At 31.3% G+C, this 20,800-nt stretch overlaps 2 protein-coding genes across 4 annotated transcripts; one reads left to right on the forward strand and one right to left on the reverse strand.

Moving 5' to 3' along the window:
- The first annotated feature begins 11,872 nt into the window (after positions 1-11,872).
- LOC125827616 (protein JINGUBANG-like) lies at positions 11,873-13,609 on the forward strand. Its single transcript, XM_049506923.1, has 2 exons — positions 11,873-12,403; positions 12,800-13,609. Exons 1-2 carry the CDS (start codon positions 11,873-11,875, stop codon positions 13,574-13,576), a joined length of 1,308 nt encoding a protein of 435 aa, XP_049362880.1. The 3' UTR covers positions 13,577-13,609.
- Positions 13,610-16,019: 2,410 nt separating this feature from the next.
- On the reverse strand, positions 16,020-20,387 carry LOC125827615 (inactive protein kinase SELMODRAFT_444075-like). 3 transcript variants are annotated; one of them, XM_049506921.1, is made up of 9 exons: positions 20,087-20,387; positions 19,868-20,004; positions 18,882-18,976; positions 17,448-18,478; positions 17,199-17,359; positions 17,027-17,106; positions 16,677-16,801; positions 16,480-16,545; positions 16,282-16,356 (listed from the first exon to the last, which is right to left on the reverse strand). In XM_049506921.1, exons 1-9 carry the CDS (start codon positions 20,280-20,282, stop codon positions 16,349-16,351), a joined length of 1,899 nt encoding a protein of 632 aa, XP_049362878.1. In that variant the 5' UTR covers positions 20,283-20,387; the 3' UTR covers positions 16,282-16,348. The 3 variants fall into 3 exon arrangements, with proteins under 3 accessions (XP_049362877.1, XP_049362879.1, XP_049362878.1); XM_049506920.1 differs by having other exon boundaries at positions 16,020-16,356; positions 16,480-16,801; XM_049506922.1 differs by lacking the exon at positions 20,087-20,387 and having other exon boundaries at positions 16,020-16,356; positions 16,480-16,801; positions 18,872-18,976.
- Between the last annotated feature and the right edge of the window lie 413 nt (positions 20,388-20,800).

A 20,800-nucleotide genomic window follows, 5' to 3' on the forward strand; every position in this document is an offset into this window, starting at 1 on the left:
TGAATACGTAAGCGGACCTACACTAACTTGCCACTTTTGGATTCAATGCATCAGTTTTTGTTGTCCACTAAAAAAAAGTAAAAATCATCAGGTATTGTTCATCATTTTATTTTTTTTCATTTTTCTTCAAACAAATTACTTTAATTTTCGTACGAATTTAGAACCTTCTTGCATAAAATCTTGATCAATAACTTTAATTTCCGTATGAATTTGCTTTATCAAAATTCGGAATTCGTCACTGTGTTTGGTATTAACATCAAAATCAAGGCAGTAATTGGCTAATTGATGTGAGGAGATTATTAATAGTTTTTTTTCTTTCTGGTATATCCTAATTCATCCCACATTTCAAATTTTCAAGCTTAGACATTATAATATTAAGTACTATATATCATGTGACATCAATTGTCAATATATAACAGTGTTTCTGCAATACATAATTCCTAATCTATGAACATTTAATTTAAACAAAACATAAGGGGAATTAGCCAGATTAATTAAACAACTAATAAATGATATAACTACTTGATTTTTCTCTTATATATCCTTCAAAACAAAAAAATAAAATAAAAATCATGTATTAAATTAATCCCAAAAAAATAAAATTTGCATAACAATCTAGGTCTGCACTACAATCTTTTGCACAACTTGTATGCCAATTGAATATAATAACCTAATTGTATGCATTCAAATAAGACATAATAGTAAATAGATAAGATACTCTAACTTAGTCTAAATTAATACTAGCATCTAAAATACTAACTTTGAATATGCATACTTCAACTTATCTCGATCGTATCAATCGAACACTCCAACTTACAAAATCACGTATTCCTTAGCAATTGAGGTCAAACTTGGGAAAGAGTCAAATTGTCTTGCAATTTTGGTTGGTGAGCCAATATTTTCCAAAGGAAAGAGCCTTTCACTATAAGTGTAAATGTTTTCAGCCCAATTACAAAAAAATTGTACTTCATAATGTTAACAAACCAAAACATATTTTATGTTTATTGCAAATGCAATTTCTTCACCACCATACTTGCAAATATTATTGGCACTCAAGTGCATATCATTAAGTTTCCATCCTAAAGGAAATTGAAATATTTGATGTTCCCATTCTTCTTCTCCAAATATCCATAGATGGATGTCTTTAGTACGTCTTAACTCTGAAAAATTCAAAAATCCTAATTTTCCATTCACTCCTATTAGCATATAGTCCTTAATGTGTATTCTTTCATGTAAATTATTACCAAATTTAATTGGCATTGTGATACTTGTGAAAATTTCAGATTTAACATCAAACGCAACTATACAAAACTCTGGATAATAGCTAATCCGATAGATGATTCCACTAATGCAAATTCCAGATCTGTATGGAATAATATCATAATCATGTTTTTCATATTTAATCATCTCCCTCCATGATTTATCTATACCTAAAGTGAAAACTCATGCTCTTGATAATCCTTTGTGAACATCAATAGTCAAAACAACTTTATACTTGTTTTCTTCTGGCTCAAAACCTATTGAACATGTAAACTTCTCATTGAAACATTTCTAGTAGGGAAGATATCTTAGTTCTCTCGTAGCGGGATTGAAAATTGCAATATATAGCATATTCCATATGCAAAACAAACCATTATCGTAATCAAAACGAACACGTTCATCATCCCAATCACAGTTAACGTGATCATACAACTTATTAAAATTCTCAATTTGACAGAACTTCTCTTCATTAGAGTAACAAACGTCGTATAGGCATGCAATCAACTTGGTATTACCATGATTGATACCAATTGAATTATGAAATTTTGAAACGCACCTGAAACAAATTAAAGACTTAACAGGAAGCTACGAGAAAATTTGAATGATAATACCTTGAGGAATTGACTGTTCTTTTGTATTCATCGACATCTTTGGAATCAATATCTTCATCATGCTCTTTTATAGAGCAAGAAACATCGTCTAGGATTGCAATCAATTTGGTATCACCACGATTGATCTTAGAATAATTGGAGATCCACAAAATTTGGTTCCAACACAATTGAATCATAAAATTTCGAAAAACGTTTGAAACGCATTAAAGACATAACCGGAAGCCATGAGAAAATTTGGATGGTAATATCTTGAGGAATTGATTGTTCTTTTGTATTCGACTCCATCTTTGACGGCTGAAGTTGTCCTTAAAATTTTGAACTTTTGGGCTTCCATTCTTGATCCAATAAAGCCACTAACAGGGCCTTAATCTACTAAAGCCCAAGTCCACTAGTACCGTTGTTTTGTCATAAGAGCCCAAATAAGTTAGGCCAGCCCGATATGTAATTTTTCATAAATTTTCCTTTGATGCAAATATAAATAGAGCCATAGATCAGGATACTATTCATTTACGCTCTTTTTATCTATTTATTTTATAGAAAAAAATTGTTTATCATGCACATTTTCATGATAGTTCAATTTTTATACTTTTTTGGATACTTGTCTTGTCTGGTGTTCGACATTAAAATTGAACTTTAATTAATTTGAATCCGTACCGTGTAAGGCCTATTTAGAGAAAGTCTTCCTATCAAGAACTTTTATTCATATAGAAATCGAAACCTCTAATTAAGAAAGACAAAATTCCATCCATTACACCACATCATTTGATGGAATAATTCAACTTCATAATTAAAACTCATGCGCATATTGAATGATAAGAGACACATAGAATGAGTTGAGATCAATCTTGATTCCTTCGATTCAGAATATATAAGTCAAATATATTTTAAAAATTAATCAAAGTTAAAAGACGAATAAAAGAAAAATGCTAGTGGAGCTAATAATAATTTATCTTAAATCTATTTTCCTAATAAAGCTCATAGATTCTTGCACAATTATGTCAAAGATGAAAAGATATTAAACAAACGATTCACATAAACTTGAATATTTTGAATTTCTTGTCTCTTTAACGAATAAGTACTAGTATTTCTAAAGTAACTTTGAAAGATACTCCATGAAAGCAATAATTTTTTTCACTTTTTTTTTGGCCACGTGAATATATGCATTTATTTTTAGAAACCACTTTAAAATACTGTTTTTTATATATATGGCCTAACAATTGTGCAGAATCCCACTTACCAATTTTTTTTTATAATTATAAATTAAAGCGACCGAAGTGTTTCTTATTCAATTCTTTAATTTGTTAATGACATCCATATTTAGCCACAAGTGAAACTTGCCCTAATAATATTTTTTTTTCAAATAGTAATAACAATCACTTTTTAGTTAAACGATCGCTTTCTGATTAAACACGAGTTAATTTCATGAATGATCATTCAATTTTTATTCACTTTATTAAAATTATCAAGACTCAACTTTGTCTAAATATAACACGGTAATATATTAGCGAAAATAATTGAGACATTTTCTACCATAATTGGACAAAATTAAGTGATTTTTAGTATAATGTTTTTATTAATGAAATGCAATACAATTAAATTGAAAGATTGCCTTATTGGAGCTCAGGTCTTCTTTATTAAAAAACAAGAATCAAATTGAAGATGATTAATCATTTTTTTTTTAGATAAATGTTATAGCTTCTTTATTAAAACAAGAATCAAATGGAAGATGATTAATCTTTTTTTTTTTCCTTTTTTCCTTTTCTTTAAGGCCAATAATTTCTTAATTACTACTTCGAGACAGGGAAAAACCAAATTAGTGTATTCATGTACTACAACAAGAAGCCACGACTTCATTATTTGATACAACAAAGAAGAACAAATTAAAATTTGTTCATAAATCTACACTAAAAAAACGAAAAAAAAAATACAAATGAAGTACTACCAAGTCATATATTTACAACGCTACATTTGAAGCACTTTATTCGTCCTTTCATAAGGATGCTCGCGAATCTAAATTAGTCAGACTAAGGTGCAGCAAAGGCATCATCGACCCATCTAATGATTTGAGAATTAGTACTAATATTACTATCATTTTTGGAAGAAGTTTTAAAATTAGGAAAGGCAAGAAAAGATTTAAATTTGTTGAGTTGTTTCCTGTGACGTATTCTTCTTAGTGCTACATCTTTGTTCATAATTGGCCCTGTTGATTTCAAGTAGATTTTGCTACTTACACATCTGTCTTCATCTTCCTCTTGAATAATTTCTTCTTGAAAATCATCTTCAATATTATCATTTCCATGACAAGAAATAGTACTAAATTTCTTGTCTCTTTGTGGAAAATGTTTTTTTGGGATTATGGAATTACTAGACATTATAAATATATGGGATGTAAGAAAAGAAAAAGTTGTAGATTTTGATGATGTTTTTGTTAAGAGATTTTTATTAGAAGGGGAGATGTATGTATGTGGTTTTAATAGGGAAAGTGATGGTGGCTTAATAATAAATGTAGATTAGTATATATTATATTTAACTGTATAAGTCGGTGGTTGGATTTTTTTTTATATATAATATGGTGGTGTTTTCAATGCAGATGTTGAGTTGTTGGATGGGCCTATATGAATTTTCATGGATTTTTGGCCGTGTAAGTCCAAATATTGATTGTGGTCCAAATATTATTGTTCATTTTTGCATTGATCTGTATGATTTTTCGTAGAAGCATAGAATGGGTTGGGCTTTGGCCATGTGAGAATTGAATTATAATTTGTAAATATTTTTTAACTTAAAAGTCCTATAAACAATCTAAAGTTGTTAGTTCTCATTTTGTCTCAAATTATTTGTTGTGTATTTCTCCGTAAAAAAATATATAATAAGGAGGTGTATTTGATAAATTTACATTTGTTTATATTTTAAGATATGATCTTTTTTCATTGAATATTTACGGATTTGGCTCCCCTCCATTTCGTCAAGTACACATCTAGATGGGAGACATGTGTACTATTTAATTGTTAAAGGTCAATATTATATTGCATTAACTAGTATCATAACCATAGTTAAGTGAATAAGTTTTGGAAAAAAAATTCTCCAAATTTAGTAACAGTAATTAATTCTTCTCAATTTTTGATATCCACTATCCATATATTTATATCATTAATTTTATTTTATATTTAAATATTAAAATGATAACAACGTTTAGTTTGTTTAGCCTAACAGTAGTCTTACAAAATATTTTGCCTTTGAATTGATGTTTTCTTTTGTTTTATTTTTTAAAAGATTTTTTTTTTGATACTTTCACATTTGTAATTCTAATTATGCATTTTTTACTTCCCATTTTTATTATATGATTTCTATTTCAATCTAATATTTCACATTTGTAATTCTAATACTTTCACAGTAGCCTAATTATGCATTTTTTACTTCTCAACCTAATATTTCAAGAATAAATTTGCTAGCATAGGAAGCAATTAAATAATGTACAATATTAATATTTGAATATAGAAATATAAAATGAAATCAAACGGTTCTAAGATTTGTAGGAATATTTTTCTTATCAAAAGTTAAGAAATTATTTGTTCAAAACTTATTTCTTAAGTATGGTTATGATACTAGTAAATGCAATATAATCTTGACCTTTGACAATTAAATAGTACACATATCTTTTATTTAGATGTGTACTTGACGAAATAGAGGGAAAGGATAATGGAGGGGAAAATCCAATATTTACTTTGTTGATGTGTTGTCAAACTATAATTGTCAATTAATTGAAGTATGAAGTCCTTAAGATTCAATTACTACTAAGGTGAAAATGAAAAATTACCTTTAAGGCCTCTATTTCACCTTCCACTATAGGTCCGTAGAGAATTGGAAATTGTTAATAAACTTCTCATAGTATTCACAACAATAAGAAAAATGTTACACACTATTTAAAAGAAATAAATCCAAATATTCCTACGTTTGATTACAAACCAGATACTACTTTGTGTTAAGTTAAACTTACCTTAATGATTATATTAACACTGTATAAAACACTGATCTTTGGGCAGATTGGTGCATTATTTCTTAAAAGTGCTCGATCAAGCATAATTTAAAAGTATCACTACACGTTATATTTTTAATATTTTGTCAACTTTTCTACGAACGACACCTAGCTAGCTAATTCATTGCACATAATGTCCGTTATGTCATGCTTAGATATGTTCTTTTTTGTGTTCCAAAATGATAACTTTTATATAACCAAATAAAAAAGATAGATAAAATTTCAACGATCAACAAAATATGAGTATGGTCTTGAAAGATATTTTTGGAATAAACTTTAAAATATCACAAACGTTGAGTCTCGATACTTGAATTGTTTAGGTTGTTTTAGAACAAATTAAGGATGAAGGAAAGAGTACTTACCACACCATCACAACCTTAATTTGTTCACACCAAAACAATTATTCTTATAAAATCTTAACCGTCAAGATAATGGGTAACTTTTTATTACTTAACCCAAAATGTACAAAAAATATTCATTGCGCAAGCAAATTATGTATTTTTTTCTCTGTTTTTTTTTTTTTTGAGAACTTAACCATATTAGCAATTCGTGTATGTGGTTAAAGTTGGGATTGGAGTGATAATGTTTAGCATACTATGGAAATTAAAGCATAATAAAAGTGTAAGAGTGTATAAATACAGTAGTCTTTCTCTTGCGTTTCAACTTCTATATAACTATAAGGACACAAATAAATCAAATTAAAGGGATTCAACGGTAGAGAATTACTTAAAGATAATAAGTTTGTATAACTAAACATATTGTTGATCAGGATTAATTGTATTTCTTGTTTTCCAACAACAACGTACAACATATATATCCAATATTCCATAAGTGGAGTCTGAAAGGATGGTGCATATATATGCACATAACCTTACTCCACCTTGTGAAGATAGAGAGATCATTTTCGAGTATTTCTCTTATTTTCCATGGTTCCTACCATCCGAGAGTTTGAATTCATAACTTGAAATTTATGAATTCAAAATTTTATTATTTTGAGTCGGTAAAAAATGAATAACACTTGAACTATGAATATTCTTAAAAAATAACCTCTCTACATCTACATATACACTGTTCTTTTCAAACATTATTTATGATATATAATTTCTACAAATAACAAATACAAAATTTAGATTAGATTTACTATTCTGTCATTCACACTATACTCACCATGCATTTCACCCAAAAAAACAAAAAAATTTAAAAAGGTTAAAACATAAAGCGTATGGAACTCATAGTGCCTTCACATGCATTAGATATCTATAAACAACATATAGGTAAAAGAAGATTGAAAAAGTACCATATATTAGGTTGCAAAAAATATTGAATGATCAAATGTTTCTTCCATTATTTACTTTCCAAGATTGTGTAGGACGACAGCATAGTCCTTTCATAATTAATAATTAAACTGTTTAGAAAGGCCCTTTCACACGGATGACCCAGGATCGATTTTCCATAATGTCTTCTAAGTCGAGCCTATCGCATAAAACTTGCCTAGTGCAGTTTACATTCACTGTGTGGTTTGCAGGTTATTACACACTTGGGGTTTATCCAGTGCGCACAAAGCACTCACCCGAATTAAGGTAGAGACTGTAATAGAGATTGTAACGGCTGCGGTCCTGCGAATTATCGTGGGTTCAAAAACAAAAGGCCCTTCCACATGCTCCCTTTTTTCATTTTTACCCTAAACTACTTGACCTAAGTATCGTTAGCCCCTACCATTTTTTCTTATAATAGGCCTATATTATTTATGACCTATTTTTTCTATTATAAGATTCACTATATTACTACGTGGCAGTATATATAGTTTTTTAAAGAAAGTGGGACCCACTTGTATACTTTATGTGGGCCCTATTGTTGCCGAAAGGAACCGAGGAAAAATATGATACTTTTAATCGTGGCAGGTAATTAACGGATAACTGGTTGTATACGTGTCAGTTGTCCCGCGGCAGTTTATTTGGCCGTTGAATTTGAAGGAAGGGGTATAATACAAGACTATTTTATTAATATTGGTGAGACTAATTATACTTACATTATTTTTTATCGAATTTCTGAAATATAATGAATAAAGTGTATTAGAATGTATATAATATGTGTTGTTAATACTATGATTTATTATGTGTAAGAATAATACTGGATATGATGCATGTATCAATTATGTCAGACTTAAATTTGTAAACGAACATTGTACTATAATTTAGTATTAGGAGTACTATATTTATACACTGAGGCGAATCAGATTCAAACCCTGGCCTCATGGATCGTTCATCTACCTTGTACCAGCAGCACAAGAAAACTTTTATGTTCCTTATGAATGCACTGTTAATTATATCTTATTTTCTGTCAGTTTTTCAAAATAAATGGATATATAAACACATAATTTTTTTCGAAGCTAACGGGTGCACTTGCCCCCACTGATAAAAATGGGTCCGCCTCTATTTATATACCAAACATAATTAAAAACAATGCAAAAACTAAGGGACAAGGTTGGTCCAAAAAATTGAAGATCGATATAATCTTTCGATCTTTTATTTTTTTTTAAAGCAATTTTTAGTAATGCTACCACAATTCCTTGATTAGAACAACGGAAACCCTAAGATAAATTATTGATGGGCTTGTCGTTATCCATGATTTGGTTGTAATTTGTAAAGCCCGTTCGTTTTCCTATTGTGTTTGTTGTGAGTGTTTAATTAGTCCATTTTAGTGTCCATTTTCTTTTTATGGTGAAACAATATGCATGACATGACATTGGGCGGCATTACACAAATTTATATAATTCAATTAGAAAATTTTGTTTGTTAGTACTCTTTTTCATATATTTAGTTTATTAAGTTTTGACTTGATGCATGAAATGTAAAAATATATATATATAAAAAAAAGATAGAATATAACATATATTTGCTTTTAAAAATTTAGAACTCGATAAATTTTAAAAAATTAAAATATTTTTATATTCATAAGCTTTAAATTTTAATTTGCGGATAAGGATAAATTGCCAAGCCCTCAGCTTATGCGTTTAACTTCAAGGCATATGGATAAGCATTAGGATAAATGCTTCAATTTAGAATCATTGAGTTTGAGATTCTTTTAAAGATAATGTTTTATAGAGTTTGAAACCTTGAGAACACGATTTCATTTTTGTTTAAATACTAATATATATCATAGGATATATTCTTGGATTTTTGTTAAGATAATTGTAAGGTTCGAGTTCTTCCTTATTCATGGGGCAACTTTTAAAGTTTGTATTTTAGCAGCCGACCACTATAAGCCATTAATATATTTGGATCTAATATTTTCTTGTCCTTACATTTCAAATATATTTAGTAGGTTTAAAGATATATATCATTTATTTATTCCCTTTTGGCATATTAAGGTTGCGGAGCTTCAACTTGAACACTAAAAACATTACTTAAAAGAACAAATTTGTCCTTTTCATATTACTCCCAGTTTTATTTCATGTGATATCATTTGATTTGACACGATGTTTAAGAAAAAAAAGAAGACTTTTGAAACTTATGGTTTAAAACAATCTATACATATTTATGTGGTTGGAAATCATTTTATTAGGGGTAAAAAAGATATTTTAAAGTTTAAATTGTTTCTAATTATAGTAAAGTGACACTCTTTTTGGAACTAACTAAAAAGGAAAAAATGTCACATAAAATGAGATAAAGGTAGTATAATTTTGTTACTTTTTGGTACTATTATTTTGTAAAATTAACACACAAGTCTTCTACCAAGAATCATTACTCAAACTAACACCTCTTTTGCTCCATAAGTAGCCCATAAAAAGTTGTTAAATGTTTTGGTAGGGCGTGGGGAGGATTTCCTTTTGATCAATATACGGTTTAACATCTCATCACACTATTAATTTCTTTTTGCTAGTTATCATTCTAAAATTCAGAACCTATGAAATTAAGGAAATATCCTAATTCTCCCTATGTTTGAGTTACTGGGATCAAAATGTAATATTTATTCATATTTAATAGATTTGTTAATTTTAATATACAACTATACTAAGAGTGAAGCAAAGCTATTGGATTCAGCTGAATCCAAATTAATACTATATATACATTTTGCAAGATTGACAAGTTATAAATATGAAAGAATCAATTCGACGCATGGTGAATGTTATCAAGATTCAAGGGAAGCAGTACTTGATAATCTTTGCTGCCGAAGCACATTCCACAAATGGCCAGAAAATTCAGAATTTATTAAGGATAAGATGCTTCCATTTATGTGAAAGAATAAGATGTTTGTTTCAATATTCTTTTTGTATACTATAACAGAATATTATTAATTATGAATCTTAATAAATGTTTTGCTGAATTCAAATACCACTCATTTTTCAAATTATTCCTAAGCACTCAATACTTCAAGTCTCGTGTCACATTTTCAGAGGTTGAGTAAAATTAACAAACCAATTAATCCCATTGTCATGCGCCAAGCAATAAGATGTTGCAAATTAGTACGTCTAAAATGAATGTACCAAATCATACAAACGTAAGCAAATAATTAGACTAAGCACTAGGATCTTAATGTCTTAATTAATCTAAAATAAACCTTAATCATTGAAGTGGTTTGTATCTAATTGGGTAAGTGCGATGTTTAACTTTAATTTTAAAGTATTAGAACTCTTAGATTAATTATTAGCGAAAATTTTAAAAATGGCACTTCAAAATGTGTGTCATATATATGTTCATGAGTGTGCTAAGTTTAAAAAAAATGTTTGGTTATAGTAAATTACAAGTACTTTTCACTTTATATATACATTTGGTAAACACTAAAATTAAAATACTTATACCTCAAGATCAACCATAAATCATAAAGTAATACGTTGGTCATTTCTAGGAACATATATAACATTTTTATCCAAACATGTAACTATTTATTTATTTAATCATCTTCCATTTTTCAACACTTAATACTTATTAACTACTTTGTATCAGCTAACTCAAACGAGCTAGCTTTATGTCATATTATGATAAAACTAAATCATTATTTTGAAGAAAAAAATAGTGGCATATATATATATATATATATAAAAGCAAGAATCAACTAAAAGTAAATTGTGAAAAAAGATTAACAAGTTGACATGTGGCTGCAAAATTCTTTAAGTTCTCTCCCTGTTTATGACTTTATGTATATAAGCATGTTCTTATGTTAATTAGTTGTCAAACCCCTAAAATATAACTTTGTTGGAATCTTATTGGAGAACCGTGCATAAACAGTTTATTTAAATTCCATATATTTTCTGTTGCCAAAAAGTTCCACGGTGTCTGTCAATATAATTTATTTTGTTTGTTTTAAAAAATAAATAGAAGAAAATAACTTATGGACATATGTAAAAACGAGAAAGTGAAATTTCTTGTCTTCTTACAATTTAAATTAAAAAAAATAGTTTTTTTTTTCAGATTTCTTATATCAAATCATTTCTCCTAATAAAAACGTAGTGATATCAAATATTATATCAAATCCATAAATGCAAGTCAAATATTTACATATATATACTTTTTCCCCTTTATCATAATTGGTAAATGGAGTATAAATTTGTAGTACTTCATAAAATCACTTAACTATGATAGTAATAAATAAGTAAAGTTTAATATAGACGCTAATAAAATTTTATCTATGTTATATATTACAACAACAACCGAAAATCGAATCAAATCCATAATAATATCCACCGTACACGTGTCAATATCTTTTAGCAAGATCTTATATATATATATATATATATATTCAATTCCCTACAAAACCTCTCAACCATTCTCCCTTCTATCCTACAATTTTCTCCTCATCTCCATTTTTCTCCCTTTGCCTTTTCTCTCTCATAAGTCATATCATTCTCCTCTTCTTGGAAAAAATTCGAAAAATTAAATTTGTAACAAAGAAAAGGCCAAAAAAATTACAAGTTTAACCTCAAATGTTAGTTGAAACTTGTCCCTATAACAATAGTTTTCTAAACAACATGGTACACTCCGTGCCCAACATGTCGTCAACTGCTGTGACGGACGCCGATGATTTTGACGTCCGTCACAGCAGTTTTTATGACCCGAATCGCCTTAGCGAAGACGGGTCCCCTACAATGTTGTCTCCATGGAACCAAAGTTGTTCCCCTTATACTAAATCCCCTTGGTATAACTTCGATGATGATTTTCCAAAAAACTTGCCACAAAATGGACTCATTGGGTCCCTTGTTCGTGAAGAAGGACATATTTATTCTTTAGCTGCAAAGAATGATATTCTTTATACTGGTTCAGATAGCAAAAACATACGTGTTTGGAAGGATATGAAGGAATTTTCAGCTTTTAAATCAAATAGCGGTCTTGTTAAAGCTATTATTATCGCCGGAGAGAAGATATTCACCGGTCATCAAGACGGAAAAGTTCGAGTTTGGAAGGTGCAATCGAAGAACCCTAACAACCATAAACGTGCTGGGAGTTTGCCAAAACTCATTGACATTTTCAAGGCTTCCATTAAGCCTAGCAACTATGTAGAGGTAAATTTACTCACCATTCAACAAATAATAACTTCTTGATTCTACGTTTCATGACACATTTTTTTAACCAGTTTTAAATGAGAAATGTATTTTTTTTAACTAAATATGTTCAATTTACTTTCAATGACGACTTGTTAGGACCTTTCATAATTTAATGATTTGATTCTTTTTTACGGGCGGGCCAGTCAAATATTTTAATGTAAAAAGTGTACTTAATATTATTTTGTCTTAACGTACTTCCTCACTTATGTACATGATTTTTTCACGATCTTGATATTTTTTTTATTTTTCCATGGTAATGAGATTTGAATCAAACTCTTTAAGTCTATAATGTTATTTTTTACATGATTAAACATAATATGCTTTTAATTATTTAATTATATTATGTCTGAACAGGTAAAACGCAATCGGACCACTCTTTGGATCAAGCATTGTGACGCAATTTCATGTTTAAGCATGGACCATAGTCAAGGCCTTCTATACTCAGCTTCATGGGATAGAACATTTAAAGTATGGAAAGTTGATAATTCCAAATGTTTAGAGTCCGTTAAAGCCCATGACGACGCCGTTAACTCCGTCGTCGCTAGTGTAGACGGAATCGTCTACACCGGTTCAGCTGACGGAACCGTCAAAGTATGGAAAAGAGAGTCAAACGGAAAAACCGTAAATCACGTTTTTGTTGAAACGTTACTTAACCAAGAATACGCCGTTACGGCTCTAGCGGTTAATAAACCCGGTTCAGTGGTTTATTGCGGTTCATCAGATGGGGTTTTAAATTTTTGGGAACGTGAGAAGAAAAATTTAACACATGGTGGGGTCCTTAAAGGGCATAAATTAGCGGTTCTTTGTTTAGCCGTTGCTGGAAATTTGGTTTTTAGCGGTTCAGCGGATAAAAATATTATTGTTTGGAAGAGGGACGGTCCGGTTCATATGTGTTTGTCTATATTAACCGGTCATAATGGACCGGTTAAATGCTTAGAGGTCGAGGAAGATAAGGAATCTTCCTCGACCGGAAGTGAAAAAAAATGGGTGGTTTATAGTGGGAGTCTTGATAAATCGGTTAAAATTTGGAGTGTTTCAGAAATGGCACATAATTTGCATCAAATGACCACTATGCAACAAAGTGGCCAAGAGGATAATAGTTGGGATTCAATCCCATCCGTTAAATATTAATCGGACGGTCCGAGTGTATGACACGTGTAATGTTGATGCATGATTTTAATTAGTATAATTTGCATGGTATTTTACACCGTTGTTAATTGACATGATAAGGTAATTAAGGGATTAATTATGGTGTAAGTGATGTAATTAATGTAGTGTGTATATTTTCTTTTGTGTGAATAATTTCCTTCTTATAATTTCTTAGTTACTTTATACCACTTTCCTATAAAATAGCATGTAAAATATTTGCTAACTAAAAAGAGTTTTTCAGATCTATTTTTCATTACTCTGTTGGAACAAAATAAAAATAGCGAATGATCTTCTTTTAGTAATTTGGTATTCGAAATTTACTAATTTAATTTCTATCTTTTTATTTTAGTTTATATATATGCTATTCGAAATTTATTGATATGATTAATACAAATTATGTTGATTAAGTAGGTCTAATAAAGGTTGAAACTTTCTTAATAAAAGTCGAGTTCAAACCTATATTTTTTAATTAATGGTAAATGAATCTCAATTGTTCCTTCTTTTGCTTAGGATGCATTTGCTTATCTGCTTTCAATTATAACAATAATATACTCAGTGTGATCTCATAAGTCGAATTTAAAAAGTGTAAGATGTACACAAATATAATAGCAAAGAAATTATACTGAAAAATAATAAAGAAGAGAATAATAACAACAACAAATAATATGATAATCAAAACAAAAGAAACGAGAAGAATCATTTACCTTCAATCCTTTACTTTAATTTGATTTTTGCTAAAAGAATTTCGTTTATAAAGAATTAGAATGTTCTTATTGACAAAGGAGTAGTTCGATCATGTCAACAACAGGATGAAGTGTGGCACTATTCCTTCTTTTTCATGATTCTATATAGATAAATAAATATATTTGGAAACTGGCAAATCAGATATCACATTTATTAATTACGATTATTTGTTTATTTCAATGATACTGCGAAGCATGTTCCATGAACAACTTCTTTTTCTTAACGCAACTATATTTTTATTACGCATTGAATAAATTTACTGTCTAAGCAATAGTTCACAAATCAAATAAGAGGTGTGATGATGAACTCGATTTAAATAGGTGTTGGTGGGGGAAATTGATCAATAACCTCTCTCATGAGATACAATTTGTTGCACCAACTTAGTCATCGAGTACACGACTTGACTTTTTGACCCTTTTAATTTGATAAAAATAAAAGAAAAAAAGATGTATGAATGAATTTCTGCCCACGTTCTCTCATCACTACCAGCACTAAAAGATTCTCTCAAGGAACAAATCAAGAAAGTATTAAGTTAAGACAAATTTGAAGTGAATTTACTAATACACATGCCAAACATGTACTCATGAAGTCTTTTATTTTATATTTAGAAACATATCTGATATAATTATGTATACGAGAGTTGAATACTGCGGTATCAACCACTAGGTACACAATATTTTAATTATTGTGGAAGACATAATAACTAACGTTTAAATTATTTACACTACATAATTTTCGTCGGACGAAGGGTGTGCATCGAACCACACCATGTGCCTAAAGTAGCTCTGCTTCTCTTTCTTCATTGGTACCGTCCATTATTTTCTTCTTTTCTACTGCATGTGTAGTGTGTTAGGTGAGAGCAGGAATCTTGACTCTTAAATGTCATAACACTTTTGATGACGAAATAAAAAATTTTATTAAGAAAATTTAAAATATACTAAATTAAATATATTGAAGTTGATGACCTTTGTATATTGTAATTTTTTGACGAAGGGGTTGAGATGCCTAACTTCGCCCCTGATTGCGATGACTTGTGGACACCTCAAGAAGCCCATCAACCACTTCTATAATGATGAATATGAAAGTAAAATATCAAAATTTCTTGTTCATAGTCATCAAGTATACCTGAATGAATAAGACTTGTTAAATCGAACAACATTTCAAAACCAGCCTCACTGACTGGCTAGTGCATACAAGACTTTTTTCAATTATCTTCTTAATAACTGTTAACTGATATTCATTAGTGCATTTCAAAGTTGACAAACTTAAACAAATATCAGAGCCAGAGCCATCCCAATTCTGGGTTTACTGATCAATGTTACGTTGGACCCCATATTATGTTGTCCACACTTAAGTTGGCAGGCCTGGCTTCTGAGGGGTGTCAAGTCGTCCCACGTCGATGGCCAAAATATCAGTAGACAAACTCAGCAGCTAATTTTATCTCCATAGAGAAATTATAACAAAGCTCATTGTCCTTGCAAACAGAAGTAAAAACAGACATTGGACTGAATTGTGAAGGAGTAAAAACCAATGCTGTATTTTTTAAACAGAAAGCCAAAACATGTAATATTGACTACTGTGATAGTCTCCATTACACCAAACATCTTCTCACTTAAGAGAAAATATGAAAAGATTTAAATTCAGATAGCTTCGGTCAAAGGGTTCAAAGAAGTTACACGAATGACCTTACATCTATATACACCAGAAATGTGATACAATGAGAGATGAGAAAATTTTAAATTTTACAAAAAAGTAAATAGAATTGTATGACAACTTTATCTATCTTAGGTTGGAGTTATTATTTCTAGAGTATGAGGCGAAAACGTCTACAAGAGGATCTAGGATTCACACCACTCTTAAGTAAAAACCGCTTTCCGATAATCTTAGTAAGATAACCTGCGAGAATGTCTCTTTGATACAGGATGGTTATTAGAATTTGGTCCCTGCATATAACCACTTCTACTGCCAAATGAATTTGAGTCAAGAATGGCACTGCCTCCTTCTAGTATTTTAAGTACCTGGGAATTTAACGAAACAATGAATAAATTTCCCACCATGCATCAGGTGCATTAGGCCTACGAAATGGAAAATAATACACTAACCACACATCTCTAATACAAAATAAAAGAAGAAAACAGAACCTTTGAAATGGGAGGTCGCAGATGAGGATCTTCCTGTAGACACATATAAGCAGCATGACTCATTGCCTGTAGTTCATAAGGGAAGTTTTCAAGATGAGATGACGTCAAGTTGGAGTCGAGCAGCTGATTTTTAAAAGCTGAAAGATATTGTCCCTTTCCAGATATAGGGGAAAGGCATCCTGGAAGTAGGTGCTGACCGCTGTAGCATTGCAAGTCAGTGGTTTTTCTACCAGTTATCAACTCCAATACCACCAAGCCAAAAGCATATACGTCAACCTTTTCCGTGACCTTCCCATCATTGGAGTATTCTGGGGCAAGATACCTGGAAAACAACTCCAAAACAATTTTCATCAAGTAACCATCAATCTATCTGTCAACGATGAGTCTGAAAAAAGAAAGTCAAACATAAGCTGTCTTAGAGCTTGGGATCTCTGTTTAGATGTATATGACTCTAGGCTGAAAGTTCTAGTCTATCAATAATAATAAGCAACAATTAGAGGAAGATTGATATGTTGTTAGCATAGACATAACGATAAACAAAAATTACCTTGAAGTTCTAATCAGATGTTCATCATCTTCAGAAACTTCCCATTCATTGTACATTTGTGAAAGCCCAAAATCAGCAACCTTAAATAAATAAGCCATATGATTAGGCTTTTTATAGAAGAATAAGTGTTTATCCATAAACACACACAATTATAGATAGCTTCAGAACTTACCAAAGGTTCAAAATCGTGAGTTAAGAGGATGTTTTTTGGTCTGAGATCCCGGTGAACTATGCATCCCACTCTGCAATCTTCATGAAGGTAACGTAAGCCTCTTGCTGTCCCGATAGCTATCTTAAGACGTGAGCTCCAATCTAGAGCTGCTTCTTTTGTTCCTGCAATATTTATTTGAACTTCATATAAAGCTGCATCATATAGGTTGGATTGCAGATGAACTTAAAAGAGAAATTAAACAGAAAATACCATGCAAATGGAAGTCCAAGGACTTGTTGCATATAAACTCATATACAAATAGTCTCCTATTTCCCTGAATGCAGTAACCAACCAGCAGTACAACATTCCTATGCTGGGCACAGCTCAAAACTCGAACTTCTCTACGAAAATCAGCGTCTGCTTGAGAACCAATAAACTTCAGCTGCTTCACTGCAACGACCAATCCATCCCTTAAAACCCCTTTATGAACCAGACCGAACCCACCTTCAGCTAGAAAATTTCTGTCTGAGAATCCGTTTGTTGCTTCTTGTAGCTCTTCATAGTGAAATAGTTTCGGAGGCTTTCCAAAAGATGGTGCTTTACATTGACAGAATGAACATAGAGGAGGAGGTATCGAGGAAGTTCGACCTAAAGAGACTGCTTCTCTGATGCTGGAGTTAAGATAGTCCATGTCAGTGTCTCGATTTAACTTGCTTCTTTGGGTACTCAGGTTTTTGTTGTACCCGATAAAATTCTGATTTTCATTTCTAAAAGTGACTGAATGTGAGGTACTTTTGCAGTTTTCTACAGCTGAATAGTTGTCAGCAATGATATCGTTCTGCGGAATCCAAAGGATTGTTTTATGATTATGAGTTTGAGATTTAGGAACAGTTGAAAGAGTTATTATCCTTTCCCCAAACGAGGGCAGGTCATTTACTGGATGATCACGCCCACTTTGCTTGTGGACCGGTGAAAATGTTTCTTTATCGAGCCCTTCATACAGGGGATTCCGTTCATATAGAAGGAATGTGTCTGGATCCGTCAATGAATTCAGCAATGAAGTTCTGATATAGGATGTTCTTTGATCCTCGGGACTGCTCACCGGAGTAGAATGCTTCATTCTTTCATCCTGTAAGTGTCTACTATCCAAAACAGGAGAGGAATTGGCAGAAAAGAAAGGAGTTTGTAGTTCCTCTGAAGATCCTAGATTTAACCTGAGAACTTTCGGTTTGGAACCCTTCATCACTACAATGTTGCAACGAAGTTCTTCCATGCAATGCTTAAGCTCTAACTTTAATTTTCTGTAGAACAAAAGTGATAAAACAAAAAGAAAATGAGTCCACTAGATATTAAAACAGGGGAAAGAGAAAAGGAAAAGAAACATATTGCCTTATGCACAACAAAGAATAATGAGATAGCCCCATATAAAAAAGTAGAAAAAAACTACAAAAGCAACTAACAATTACAATTACAGTATATAAGGTATATGAAGAACATATAGAAGTAACATACACCTCCTATGTAAATGTCTCGGTGAGAAATTAGAGGAGAAACAACATATGGTATACTACAGCTTTTCCATAATCCAGCAATATGCATGCAAATCAACTTGAAGTTATTGTAAAAAATCCATTTCGCGTTGGTAACAGAGATGAGGCAAGGAGAGAAAGTGAAAAAGGATATAATACATTTACATGCTATTACTTGTCCAAAATGACCCAGCTGACTGCATTGCTTTTTGCTTCAGCTGCCACCACACCAATACACAAAGCTGAGACAACCTTAATTCGCACCCTAACCTACAAACAGAAGATGATACAAATTACAATTTCATTACTGTTAAGCATGCTTGTTTGCAAGGGTAATATCATATTTCTCACTGCAATATCTATAGTTTATGTCTAAACAAGCGTAAATCTTAATCTTTAAAGGAAAGATAACTACTTTTCAGCGTACTTTCTCCTTACTCGACTCCATATTTTTCTCTTAATTTCATTAGTCCAGGAAAAGATAGAAGTCCACCGGCACATTGTAGTGCTAATGATTGATCACCAAAACTATAACTGAGTTATCAGGCCTAAATTAGCAGAAGTACCAAAAGATTCCTTCAATATTTTATTACCTACCAGCCATTGATTCTGCAGAGCACATGCAACTCCTTACAAATTATTAGCTTTAAGTACAACAGTTTACATTGGATCCTGACAAGCTTAGAATCTTCTTTAATCCACAAAAAACTCAATCATATGACAATTGACATAGAGATTGAAGAACAATTTAATATAGATTAACTACTGAATTACACACACACACACACATATATATATACCTGCAATTGATTTTCAACTTACACCGAATTCCTAAATGTTTAATCTACACATTTACCTGGAATTTTCTACGTAGGTCCACTCGAACGACATGGTTATACACATACATCAATCTATCATAGGGCTAAAAGTTCAAAAAATTTCCCTTCTAGTAAAGCAAATGCAGTTCCCAGCGAGACGGGAGGACGGTTAAAACAGAAGCCTAAGCTCACTCTGTGCGGGGAGATTTCTGCAAGAGGTTGTTTCCACAACTCAAACCGTGAGCTCCTGATCACGGGAAGCAACTTTACCGGTTACGCCAAACTCCCCTTCTCAGTTCTCTCTTACTACTAGTAAAAAAAAAAAAAAAAAAAATTTACTCACATCTATGCGATCGTGAAATTGAAGAACCATCTGAGAACAAGACTCCGTGATTTGTCCAATCCGATCATGTGAATGCGTCCGTTCATTACTCCGGCAATCTCCTCTCATCCTCGGAAATCCCCAGAATCTTCTTCTCTCTGTAATTTTTTTTTTATTAAAAAGGTGAAATCTAAACGATACATACGATTAATTACTAGCTAAATTCATCGGAAAATATACCTGATTTCTCATCAGAAAACACGGCTAGCAACGTAATGCAATCACCAGGACGAACAACGTGAGTTATAGCCCAAGCTAGTGCGGTCTTATTGATCACCTTCTCCGCCTTCACGGCGACGATCACTTTGTCGGCCAGATTAGGAGAAATTCCACGTGGCATCGACTGAGTCCGGCGTTGAGGTTTTGGCGGGAACATTGTATGATGTCAGATTCCGGCGACCGGTGAAGCTTACACTACGGCGAAAGCAGAGAAATTTCCCTTTGAGGTTGAGCGGTTGGTTAACTACTTGCCGGGAGAAGAGAGCTTTGTGGTCTATACTCTAAATAGTATGGGGAGCTAAAAGTGGGGCTAGCTTGATTGTGATTTTAATTTTGGAATACTTGCTTAACTATTTTTTTATTTTTCATTATATCATATCTGATGTCACCTATATTATAGCTCGACTAAATTCGATTATACTTAGGAAAATTCCACATGAAGATCAAAGTACATGCGAATCTATATCTAAGTAAGAAGATTCAAATCTAAGATCTCCAATTAAAAATAAAATAATATTTATCACTCAACCACAATTTTTATTGATCTCACCTAACTATTAAGATAATGATTTTAAGTGGGAATTAAATCGTATACTAATAATCAGGGTAAGTAGCATGAATCTAAATGAATAAATTATCAAATATAATATGATTAATTGAAGTAGACGTATGAGG

Source organism: Solanum verrucosum, unplaced genomic scaffold (assembly GCF_900185275.1).
Source record: "Solanum verrucosum unplaced genomic scaffold, falcon-dt-bn FXZP01000064.1, whole genome shotgun sequence".
In the NCBI taxonomy this organism is placed as follows: Eukaryota; Viridiplantae; Streptophyta; class Magnoliopsida; order Solanales; family Solanaceae; genus Solanum; species Solanum verrucosum.

Excerpts from the sequence above, each read along its gene's own strand:
- LOC125827616 (XM_049506923.1), top strand. The coding sequence starts at position 11,873 with ATGGTACACTCCGTGCCCAACATGTCGTCAACTGCTGTGACGGACGCC. Across the intron at positions 12,404-12,799 it reads AGCCTAGCAACTATGTAGAG|GTAAAACGCAATCGGACCAC; the intron begins GTAAATTTACTC and ends ATGTCTGAACAG.
- LOC125827615 (XM_049506920.1), bottom strand. The coding sequence starts at position 20,282 with ATGTTCCCGCCAAAACCTCAACGCCGGACTCAGTCGATGCCACGTGGA. Across the intron at positions 16,802-17,026 it reads CATCTGATTAGAACTTCAAG|GTATCTTGCCCCAGAATACT; the intron begins GTAATTTTTGTT and ends GTTGTTTTCCAG. Across the intron at positions 16,357-16,479 it reads TGCGACCTCCCATTTCAAAG|GTACTTAAAATACTAGAAGG; the intron begins GTTCTGTTTTCT and ends TTAAATTCCCAG.